Source organism: Fringilla coelebs, assembly GCF_963513975.1.
Source record: "Fringilla coelebs genome assembly, chromosome: 1".
Taxonomy (NCBI): Eukaryota; Metazoa; Chordata; class Aves; order Passeriformes; family Fringillidae; genus Fringilla; species Fringilla coelebs.
Genome location: NC_140028.1, coordinates 123,806,637 through 123,819,548, shown reverse-complemented (window position 1 = coordinate 123,819,548; position 12,912 = coordinate 123,806,637). Strand labels below are relative to the sequence as shown.

General features: G+C 37.4%; 1 protein-coding gene across 1 annotated transcript; it reads right to left on the bottom strand.

Annotated features, from left to right (window-relative positions):
• Positions 1–3,511: 3,511 nt before the first annotated feature.
• On the bottom strand, positions 3,512–10,164 carry AGR3 (anterior gradient 3, protein disulphide isomerase family member; the record flags this gene model as incomplete). The annotated part of the gene is made up of 7 exons (XM_084205853.1): positions 3,512–3,561; positions 4,298–4,381; positions 5,359–5,422; positions 5,681–5,757; positions 6,391–6,443; positions 7,719–7,782; positions 10,059–10,164. The coding sequence occupies 7 exons, from the start codon at positions 10,162–10,164 to the stop codon at positions 3,512–3,514; spliced, it is 498 nt and encodes a 165-aa protein (XP_084061979.1).
• Positions 10,165–12,912: the final 2,748 nt, after the last annotated feature.

Genomic DNA, 12,912 nt, shown 5'->3' with positions numbered 1-12,912 from the left:
ATAGAAAATACAGATTATGAATTTTGTAAAAGCACACAGTCTACACAGATAGGTTTTCTCATCTATTGGTCCTTTTACTGTGAATGAATTTATTCTGTGTAAAACAACTTCTGCTCTCACATTCACATTTTCAGTCTTTTATTCTCTTCCTTCAGCTCTAACCTGGTTGGTTTAGTTCCAGATAACCAAGGAACAAAAGCAACAGTTTCCAACTCTTTCCCTAAGAAAGTGGAAAGTAAAGAGTATAAACAAAAATCTGCCCACTAATATTGTGAATAAATTTGTGTGGTGTGCAAACAGAAAAAGAGGGAATAAAAGAGGGAGCAGAATATAATTCCATTCGTTTCAGAGGAAAAGAAGGGAAAGAATCATGTTAAGTCTGTTATCAAACAGGTTACAGGCTTACTCTTATCTCAGAGCAATGAGACTTTAATCTGAGATCTGAGTTTCTGTTCCATCAGCAGAAATATTACCTGGCAAAAGAGTCTTCAAAGAGAAGGCAGAAATGTAGTAACAGCTCTAAAATTAGGGATAAGTGTTGAACTAAGTTGTGAATAAAAAGTATGTGCATGCAGGGTGTCTTTTACCTGAATATCTAGCTCCACCAAAAGGACTTGATCTGAGTCGTTGAGAATCTCAAAGATTTACTCCTATTTCTGAAGGCTATGGCTGGGAACAGATTTCAGCATGGTACTTATGGGGATTTGAGAAGGGAAAGAGGAGGGTGAAGTCCTCTTTACTGACTTTGCAAAGAGACTTCATCTGACACAGCATAATTCATGTGCCTGTGGCATCTCTAGAAATTGGCTGCTCGCTGTTTGAATGAGTAGTTTGTTTACAAACTTCCACAGCAGCAAATACTGTTCAAGGTTACAGATGCAATCATTATCAATAATACCTTTGGAAATTAATCTGGATTTGCTTCAAATGCTAAAATAATGTTTACTGCAGTGTAAATCTAAAGGCTGGGTTTTGTCTGACAGTTGAGTCAGTGGTCATTGCATTGATCTGAAGATTTGGTTATTTATTTTGTTTAAATTACATATAGTTCATTTCCTGTCTCCTGGCTCAATATCAAATGCCAAAAAAAGAGCAGAACAACAGTAGCCTTCCAGGACTAAGGTTTGAATTACTTGTTTCTTCCACAATTTCAGTAAGTGGTAATTCTACCATTTATTTCCTCTTACAGCACTGAGGTGAGATTATGAATTTAAGCTTTCCTGAGATCCAGCAAGACTGTGGTCCTGTATCACAAATCTTTTGTGATTCCAGCTTTGTGCATTCTTGACAGCTACCTCTTTGCTTGTGGATGGATCCACTAAAGGAATAAAGAACTTTAAACTGGATTTGAAGAGGGAAGGAGATACAAGCAGGCTCTCTGGAGTTAAGCCTGGTAGTGTCACACAAATGTTTGAGGGACAGTGTGCTAGTGAGGTCCTTTGGTCTGTTCTCAGTGGGCTTAGGGGATAGAGTCATGTGGCAGCAGAGACACAAGGGTTATTAGTGTTAGAAACCACAGAGTGGCTGGGAATGGTCATGTAGGAATTAGGGCTTCTCCCCTCGAAATGGTGGCAGGATCCATAGCCCAGTAGAAGTGCATCTACACAATGCACACAGCATGGGCAACAAACAGAAGGAACTGGAAGCCACCAGGAATCAGTACAACTGGTGTAGGTTGCCATCATGGAGACGTGGTGGGCTGACTGGCACAACTCTTCCAAAGGGACAGACAAGGAAGGGGAGGCAGTGGGGTGGCCCTGTATGTTGGGGAGTTTGGATGGCCTAGAGCTTGGGGATGGTGATGGCAGGGTTGATGTTTATGGGTGAGAGCTGGGGCAAGGCCAGTAAGGCAGCAGCGTGTCCAGAGAAGGGCAATGGAGCTGGTGAAGGGTCTGGAGCAGAAAGCTCCATGAGGAGTGGCTGAGGGTACTGGGGTTGTTTAGCCTGGAGAAAAGGAAGATGAATGGCTGCCGTGGCTACCCTGGGTCATCCCTGGCAGCTAATTTGCATTCCTTTCTCCAGAGTATCTCTGGCATGCTCAAAAGAGGGTATGACCACAGACAGGGAAATCTTGCCAAATCTGGGGCAGATAAAGATATATATGAGTAGAGCTCAACACAAATCAAAGGAATGAGATTTGCAGTTTAATTTTACTTCTAGCATTTTTCCCATAGATTAAAAAGATCATGCTGATTGTAAAGACAATACATTTCTAATTACTGAAATAATAGGTCATTTATCTCCACTCTGTTGTAATAAATGCTTATATGCAAATTTTACATAGTTATGAACATGTGGATATGTGCCATATAACTCACTCATGACATATTAATAGTAGGTATTATGAATTAGCAAAGCTTTCCTGCAGAGTTCTTTCTCTCATCATATGTACACAGGCAGCATCAAGCAAACACAGGTGGCACAAACAAATGACACTGACTATTTAGCTCTAACAAAAACCCACATTGCTGGGATAGTAAACCATTTCAACTAACTTTAGCATTTTACTCAAAACAGGTGTCCACCCTTGCATGCAGTAATCCTGTGAAAATTTTGCCAAGATTTTGTATGTCCAGATTACCTCAATAAGCTGCCAACTGTATGGTGGAATGCTGCAGAAAAAAAGGGAATGACCTGGGATGAGCTTCCCATGACTGAAATGACATTTAAATGCCAAGAGCTAGGATAAACCTCCTCATTTTTCTCATGCCAGAATTTACAAACATCACTTAGCCTCAGGTTTGGAGCTCTGGGTCCATCTCCTTCCATCTCTCTTGCTTCACTGTATCTTTATTGCAGCAAAACATGTAGCTGCCTTTTGATTATTATCACCTCACTGAGACTGCATGCTCAGTCTCCTGTTTTCAGCTACCACAACAAAAATTAAAGGATTATACAGAGGAAAGCTAAGCCCAGAAAACTGTTGTTGTGAGGTGGTTTTATTTATTTATTTATTTGGTTGGTTTTGTGGTTTTAGGGGTTTTTTTTCCCTATGTAAGCTATTCCAAAATTTATAGTATGAGCTTTCTGTCGGATTTGACAGCAGAATTTCCCTTCCTTTAATGGAAAATTATTGTATAAAGCAGGGGTACACTAACAATTACTAAGCTTCTTGCAATAAAAGTTAAAATGGGGAGGCAAGATGCAGATATTAACTCATGTAATAAATTGCAAATAGACATCAAAAAGATTGTTTATAACTCCTCTTCAGAAGTCATAGCTCACCTAACTGAGTCATCACTGGATTGCTAAAATGCAGCTTGAATTTGCTGCACTTAAAAGCATCATTTTCAGTTATTTAGAGAATTAATTTCAAGGTGTTTAATATCTTTCTTCTCATGTTTTCCAAATGGGTGCTTTAGTCTTTCTATTTTTGTTCTCCAAGTTTTACATATACATTTCTTATGAAATCTGATATACCAAATCTGCTTGGTAAAAGTTCAGCTTGCAAGTAGAGACACAGAGGTGCAGCTTCGCCTCGTAGAGGTTTTGGTCATCTCACTGTTACTGGTTACAGTTCTGTCTGAATGAGGCGTAGTGCTTTCTTCATGTTCTCTATTACTGAAAGAAAAAGAAATAAGAACTGTGAAAATGTATTAGAAGTAAATTTGTACAATTAAAAAATCCCCACCTCGTTTGATTTAGTAAATTATTCACAATGAAATTGATTTATGGTCACACATTTTATTTTAGGGATTCATACTCAAACAGAAAGTAAAAAATTTCATGAATCAAAATGTTTAACTTAAGGAATTCGACAAGAATCCTTTCAACTCCCCATTTCTCAACAGCAAGCTGGTAATCAGATGTGAAGTATGTATTTGTGGTGAGATACTGCATTGGTGTCAAATAGATGGCATAGAGTAAGAACTGGCTCAACCTGAAAAATCACATTCCTTTCTCATGTATGGCTGTTAGGGGTATGGACACAACCACCTGCATTTCTTTACTGATTCCCTCCCACCACTGGCTATTTACATTGTACAGTCAGATACTTTTGAGCATAGTGACTTTCACCATTCTCCATAAAACTGCTCACATCTTGATCCTGAAGGTTCTTACCTATGATCTTTCAATTTTTCTTACTTGAGTCGTCCCAATAAATTCAATGGGACAATGCTTGTGTTTGTTTTGCTAGAACAGGTAAGACCATTATAATTTATTGCAAATGCTCTCACAAGGAATTTATTCTTTACTTTGAGATCCTAATGGATTCTCAAGCACAAGTGATCAGGATGGGGGGTATCTGGCTGCCTACAACGTGAAATTCAGAGTAGCAGGGCCAAGGGGCACTTACGGAACATCATGTCCTGCGGCTCGTAAGTGTAAAGCCGGTTGGAGTATCTTCCTGTGATATCAGCTCTTACCGTGAGAGACGGGTCTGAAAAAAGTGTTTGGGTTAAACACTGCCTTCCATTCCCACAGCAGCAGAGGGTGGTGGCATGGCATTACTTTGGCAGCCCTGTTTGGGATTTCATCAGTGCAGCAATTACGAGGCCGTTACGCTCTGTTCCAAACAACTGCTCTTTACTTGGAGAAACCCTGAACAAAAGCTAATGCTCATTTTTATAGTACACACCTGTTTTTAGGTGCTAGGTTACACATTCATATTTAAAGAAAAATATCCTGTTTTACAGGTTCTGAGTTTACATCTGAAGAGTTTAATCTGACCAGATGCACACATAATGGGGGTCATGCCTATCTATGGCAATAGACAGCATGACTTACCTAGAGCCTTCAGAATGAAAATCTTTTGATTCCTAATGTTCCCAGAGTGGGAATCAGTTGTTGTGAACATCTCTTCTCTCAGTTACCCTTCCAAGTTTATTATTAATTTACTGATTGCTGAAACTACACTGCTCTTTGTCTGAGTGTGGGCTGAACTCTGAATGCCATCACAGAGTCACTCCAGGCTCCCTGTACAGTGAATGTGAGAAGGAACAGGCACTCTGGGGCATAATTAATTTGGTACATTCCAGAAGTCAGCTTTAAAATGGGATAAATCCTTAGATGCCACTAACTATGGATTTATTCTGTGGTAATGTCCACTTTATAGCCATCTACATTCAGTCAGATATTTGACTTTTTCAGTAAACTTTGCCTTGTAACAGCACTAGGAAGAAACACAGAGATCAAAAGCCCAGATATTAACAGGCTTTTAAACATCCCTGCTCTCAAGCCCAAATTAGTACCCTCCAGGATATATCTGTAATCTGAGGAAGTTTACAAGAGTCAAAGTATACAACAGATGCAGAGAGATTTTCTTTTGGCAAAAGGAATCACTCTGATGTCCCCACAGGAAGACAGTGGCATAATTCAGATATAACAACTTTGATGGTACATAAATATTTTACATACCTACAAACATGATTCGAGGCACGTATTGTCCATCAGGTGACAGATTTTTATCTGTTGTTTCATGCTGGTATAAAAAGTAAGGCTAATTGTTAAAGTGTTTCTGTAAATTTTGCTGAAATAATACCACCTGTGAATAACCTTGTACCAGAAGACAAAACCAGGTAGGTACTACTCATGTGTGAATACACATGCACAATTGCCTCTACTTAAATAACTAAAATGTCAGATATATTATCTAAAATGACATGAAAAAACAAGGCAAAGAAAGAGAAAACACAGACCATGAAACTATACCAGTCAAATCGCCCCAAACCCTTCATACCATGAGATTCAGCATAATGAAGTTATTTTGGGCCATTTCCTGTATTTCTTCATTTTCTGCGAAAGCTTTCTTCAGTGCTAGAAAAGACAGGATCACTTTGAAATCCATCTCAAACGCTGCCTTTCCATCTGTGCTCGGGCACCACATGGGCAGAGACTGGGCCACATTGTTCTGTCTCTGCTGATTCACATTCCTGAGGAGACACTTAAGGCCTCTCTCGCTGCCTTTGGGGGCTTTTTGGCCTGTGGCAGTGCAACCTCTGGCTATGAAAATGGAAGCTCTTTTCTCTTATTTATGAAGCCTTTTGTCTCAATGGATACCATGTCTTGGCTTGGCAAAAGTGCATTATTCTCAGAAAATTCTTGTTAGATCAATTTCAGCAGCCCTGTCCTTGCTTCCTTCTTCAGTTACCATTTCAGGAGAGCTAAACAATATGAAATCTGTTCAATGAGTCAGTAGCCAATCTGTGCCTCTTAATTTAAACTGAGTGCTGCATTTGGGATAGCAGTACAGCAGCACTGAGAATTTTTCATGTTCATTATTGCGTAGTTTCATAGTGGAGTTTTTGTAAATAATGGCAATAAATTTTTCACTTTTCATTTACTTGTTTTTCTGAATAATTTTCAATAAGTGCAATGTAAATATATAGATAGGCTCAGTTTCTTATGAAAATATTCACAAGATTTTAACACACAAAAAATCAAAATTACCTTGGCAGTATTGACAGTCTTCCAAATGATGAATTACCATCAGTGGCTTGTTACTTTATTAATAATAATAAAAGATGTAGTTAGGACATTTGACATGTATTCAGACGGATGATTTTACTAGCAGACTGAAAAAGGCAAATTGCATTTAATCTTATGTTAACCCACAGTAAAACCATATAAACTTTCTGTAAAATATTACAGAAATTTCTGAGCAAGGGAAAAGAGCATAAGTACTTCATAAAAGAAAAAAATAGAGAAACAGAGTTTCTATGTCTAAATAGGCTGTCTAGAGTAAGAGATTCTAGAGGAAAGAAACAACAGATCCACCATCATTTCATTCCCAGGTAATAAATAATCAGGTTGAATAGGTATTTAATGCTGCTTAAGTGTGAATTTCTCCAGGGTTAAGAAAATAAAAATTATGTATATGAATTAGAATAAAATAGATTTTATAAGACTTGGTTTATCAAATACTTTCCATGAAAAGTTTCTTGTGTTTTAAGGTTTCTTGAACAACTATATAGCATATTACTTATCTTCTGTAAATAGTTTGATAAAGTGTTAAAATTTTATATTTTGGATGTCAAAACAAAACCAAAATTCTGTGCATTTCCTCCCGTATTTTTTAAACTATATTTACTGTTCAGCAGGTCGGTTATGAATGCTGGGTCTGCTTTCAATACCAGGAGTTTTTGATTTCTAACCATTTTCACACAGGGTACATGAAGTTAATTGTCTTTTGTTTTACAAATAATTTGTCTTTAATTTAGCAATAGCTCATGCTGCACTATTGTGATCTACAATGAGCTGTAAAAGATATTTAAATAAGTATTGCTATGAATTCTCAAATATATTTGAAGCTGAATCTCAGAGAAGACTGAGCGTGGAACTTCCATTTCTATCAAGATAGCGAGAAAATATATCATGAACATATTCCAACTAATAAAGTGTTGGGCGAAACATCTAAGGCAGTAGATCACCATGCAAGAGTAAATCTAACAGATTTCAAGGAAGTCATCAGAAGTACATGATATTAAACCACAATAGATGTAGTTTAAAAAATTACGGTATCTATTTATGATTGATAATTTAAATGACAACATCTCTTTTGTGGCAAAGAAATGACAGTATTACATTATTGGCCCATGATGTTACTTCAGAGTCATAAGAGTCCTAGAAGTCCTTTTGTTTATAGACAGAGTCTGTTTTATTTAACTGGTTAGTCTGCAGACCAGCTCTCATGGTGTTTCTTTGCTCTGTCTCATTATTGTGTATTCTGGCAAGACCGAGTAACAGCTTTGTCTTCATGCTACTTTTAAAACTCTTACCTTTTCTTTGCTTGATAAAGCCCTTCTTCATAAGTTTGTACCCATGTAATTTCATCTCCCCACCCTAGAAATTAAAACAAAAGGACTAGCTGCTGGCCAGGCAAGTAACTCATAACAAATACATTTTTTAACCTTTTTTTCTTTTTTGTTTATGTTTATTCACTTTTATATGCAAATAAGATTTGGGATTTTTAGTTGAAGGTTCTCTAACATTGTGAATATGCTAATTTCACATCTCCTGGTAGATACACTAAAAGGTTAAAAAGCCTCAACCAAACAACCCAACCCCCCCAAAAACATCAGCTGATTGTGTATCCAATTCAAGTCCTTTGACAGACTTGTTAGTTATCTTTCTAAAGGCTCACAGGTCCCTAAATCAGCACCCAAGTCCTTTCTATCTTCATGTTGTCTGCTCAGTATTTCATGTAGACCCTGGGACTTACAGAGAACCTGGCATATAATGAGAGAAAAATAAAATATGACAGCTCAAATAAGATCAGCTTTAATATGAATGTCATTAGAACAGTCTTGGAATATACACTTAACTCCAAAGTAACTTAAATCCCTGAAGTTGCAAGCCCTTCATTTAATTAGAGAATTCAATCAAAGAATGGTTGTTAAATAAAAATCTCCACTGAAACAAAATCCTAACAAACATCAGCTCCATAGCTCATCCATAGCTGGGGATATGCAGATCTCAAAAATCAGATTATCTACTTGGTTTTATGCCTTCAGCTCCCAAGGATGCCAGCCCTTGAATAGTAGATCTCTGTATCCTAGGCAGTGTGGCTCCATTCATGACAATTGTTCTACAGTTCTGATGGGAATTGTGGAACAATTTCTGGACCTGGACCAGGTTAAAGCTCTGTTTCTTCTGCGCTGTCTGAACAGTGCTTTGCCCAGCCCAGATTTGCTGTTGGATTTTTCACAGGACAATTGCTTGTGATGCTTCTAGATCATGTCTTCTTTCAGTGCACAGGTCTGTCTGGCTGGTGGTGGGACTCTGGCATGCTGACTGTGCCTTCCCACCCTGGCTGCTGTCAGCTCCTGGTGCTGGTAACTGCACACAGGATCAGCAGTGTGGGGGCATTTTGCAGCACGTTTAAGCATTTCCCCTTGGTCTGTGAAAATTACAGGTACAGTGCTCAAGGCATCCCAATAGGCCTGAAATCAGAATTAGAAAAGTTACATCTGTTTTCTATGACTAGTTTGGAGTTTGCTTGTTTTTTGGTTTTTTTGGGGTTCTCTTTGTTTTTTGTTTTGTTTTTTTTCCCAAATCTGACATAATGTAAAAGATTTTGTTATCTTTTTTTGTCCATTTAGGCTTACTGGGAAAAAATAAATCCTGTCTAGACAAACTAGGCAACATGTCCTAGATTGATAGTAACCTTTCCCCAGGGACACTGCTTGCAAAAAGTGTTTTGAAATTTCTCTTAGGCTAGTCCAGGTGGTGCATGATTTTGTCAAATGATCTCTGAGCAATTAGGCTCAGATGGAATGTCTGAGAGATGTACAACTTTGCCAGGAGAGGGAAAACTCAGATCCTGTGGGATCTGCAGGCATTACATGGCCTGCAGAAGAGGTTAGGAAGAGAGATGAAGGGGTTTTTTGTGTTGTTGTTGAATAGTCCCAAAAGGAGGAGAAAGATGGGGAAGGGAAAAAGAGCTTGCTAAGCTATTTTTCTGCTTGTATTTCTAAGGATTGATTAGATATAAATAAATTAAAACAGGGTCTTTATTTAACATTCAGGTTCAAAATTATGCACCATAGGGAAGTGAATTACACACAGTCATGCTTTGCAGTGCATATCTGATGAAAAGCAAAAAAAAAAAAAAAAGTCATGCAGGAAACCCCACCAGTGATTCAAACTGCTCTGTGTACAAAAATGAGTCTGCAGAAAATTTGTTCCATAGCAACATCTGTTATGGTAAGTTACAATAAGAAAATATATTTCAAATGGTCTGTGAGAGAATATCTTTTCACTGACAGTCCTACATGTACATCTTGATTTGAGAGACTCAGTTTAGGTTATTTGCTTTGTTAGATCACTATGAGTTATATAAAATATGCAGGTTGCATGAGGCCCTCAGTCATATACTTATAAACTGATGGAGTCAAATGATGTGAAATGAGAACATATATTAATTAGAGCATTACTTAACACTAAAGAAAACACACCTCAGTAAGTATATGTGCATTCTGTGTATAGAATTTTTATAAATATACATGTGTGAGCACGTATAGAGTTACGCATTCTATAAATGCACATTCAAAACAAACATATTTGCTGGTCTGTATGGTGAGATGAGGAGGTAACTACATTCAGTGAACACACAATACCTCTTGACAGTGTCTGAGGTGCTCGTTTTTCCTTTTTAATTGCCATTGCAAGGTTGGAAGTGACTGCAATTAGCAGGAGGGACAAGGCCAGTGTAGAATGGAGCATTATTTCCCTTCCAATGCAAGGAAACTGGAAAAGAAAGAAACAGCTTCAGTCACATGGATTTGTCACCTGGTGCAGTGTAGATCAATATGTTGGTGGCATCCTAACAATCTCTACTTCAGAGACACTTCTGTTTTTTTTCTAGAAATGCTTGCCTTTGGGTGGGAAATGCAAACTGGAGGTGCTTAATTTTACTGTGCAATGCTACTTTCAGCAGTCAAAAGGAGGCTGCAGGGTACTGTTCTCATGTGATTCTCATGAACTGGTACAATGGATCACAGCAATCTCAAGACACTGTTCCAGGTTTTTCAATTTCAGTGATACATAACAGCATGGGATTTTTATTTCTTTTTACACTAGAGCTTTTTGTTAAAAGATGTATCATAATATCCTTCTTAATTAAGTAGGAAAATTGGCAGGAGTTTGCCACAAGTACAATACTCTTTAAATTGTCCAATCCATACAAAATGTTGAAATTGTGGTAATTTTTTAAGTCTCCACTTAAAAAAATTCCCATTCTTCGTTGCATATTTTACACTGAATTTCAGCTCAACTCCTTCTGAATAAAACAATTCATCTGTGTTTCTGGCTGGTTCAGTTTTCTCTTCCTCACCAAGATCATTATAAGAAATTCAGTAACTTCTTACCTTGATAAAAGTCAGAGAACAAAGCAAGAGTTGAGAAAAAGCATTACAAAGCCAAATTGTTTTTAATTGATAAGTTTACTTTCTTCCAGTACAATCACTTCTAGGCATTAAAGATCTGATACTCAGGTGGATATCAGATGGTTTCAACTGAATTAAAAAATGTAATGCTTGTAGTCAGGATACCACTCAGTCATCTTACTGGAGATTCCACTTTTCAGAGGCTGAGCTTTAGGAACTACCAGGATGCCCCATTGAGAAATTACTTTGACTTAAATAAAAAAACCCCAAACCTAACAAATAATAATAATAATGACCCTCCACCCCCGCCCCACCAAAAAAAAAAAAATATCCCCCAAGACATTTGTGCCTCTACTGAGAAAGAAAATTGCATTTGAAATTGATGTTAGTATGGAACTGCAACCCTGAGCACTGGCAAAAGAAAATGCTTCATACATTTTAGGACCAAGAGGCAGGAAAAACACTGTTTTAATGGATCTCTTCACATCACAGAATCACTGTTAGCAGCTAAGTGTCTTGTGAACAAATTAAAGCTCCATTTCTAATAACTGGCAATCTCAATCAGAGAAATTCATTCTATTCAGGTGGCTGGAGAAGAAGTTGTACATTAAAATATGCAAAAGCTAGGAAAAAAAAATTGTAATTTTGTAGTAAGAAGTAGTCTTTCACGATGTATTAATAAAAAAATCAGATCTCTTTAAATCACAGGTAAAATCATCTGAAGCTTAATAATTGATTATCCTATTGAAAATTAAGAGGGCTTTGGAACTGCAACTGGAGGCAGTTTAAATTTAATATTCCATATTTTTGATGCTGCATATTCCAATATTATTTAATTCATTCAGATAAAAAAAGGACAGCCAACACCACATAGGTTGCCTTCAATTTCCTGCCAGAACAAACATTTGCTTGCTAATCTATCTATGCATCTATCACTTGTCTTTTTGTATAACTAGGCTTGTAAGACATTTGTGAACAAAACCTTGTTGTTTTACTAAAGGAGAGTTAAGAATGAGAAATAGTTGCTCACCAGCAGCGACCAGTTCTCCTGACTGAAGGTCCTTTTCCTGGAATTTGTTAGTTAAAAATCAGTGATTTAAGCACAGAACACCTGAGCTGCCCTGCTCTGTGTAGCAGCAACAGCACATTCAACTGGGAAAAAATGAGAGGAACCTTTGAGCTGAAAACCAAAATGATGTGTTTCCACCCTCCCCCTTGCTTTTTTGCCTTGCCTCCAACTTTCTCTCTTGCAAGTTCCCATGCTTATACACTGAATCCTTGCATTTCTCTTCATCTTAGCTTGTATCAGGTGTCTTGGATGAGGATTGGAAATAAATAGTGGCTTGTGTGCGTCTGCTAACACCCCCTCGAACAGTTTGAGTCTGGCTTTTGTCCAGTGAAAAAAGAAACCACCAATGAAAGCTGGAACTGGAGGTGCTTTTGTTCCCAGAGAATGGCAGAGTTCACTGGTGCTTGAAGATAGGAATGAACCTAATAGGAAGACACAAGGGTTACTTTGTGTAGAGAAGTGTAATTAACAAATAAAACAAACTCTTTTTTTTTTTTGAGAGGGAAATAAAATTATTTCTTTAAAAACTATGGTTTGAACTACCTGATTATTGCTCCTGGGACTTGTAGTTTTAAAAGATCTGTTTTTTTGGACATGATGCTTGATACAATTTTACTGAACTTGAATACAAGCAAAGTCTTTTATTCATCACCTTTGCATAAAGAAGGAATGAACTGGATCACCTTTTTCCTCCTCCTTGAATAGCTTTTGCAGGAGAATCAGAAGCAATGCTCTTTTGCTTCTTCTTGGCCTGTGTATTTGTTTATATGGACTGTATGGTTACAGTTCTTAGAAATATTGAATTTTTCCAAAATTATGGAAATAATTTTGAGATATTGTGTTCTTAAGTTCTGAGGTATTGTGTTTTTCATGGCACAGGTTTATTATTGTAAGGTGTAAAGAGGTAGACAGTCAATCAAATAGACTGAAATTAGTGCTGAGCTACCTGAGAGTTCCCTTTAGCATCATCATGTTCAGCAATTTGTCTCTATATTTGAAGGTCAGAATTTCAGCCTT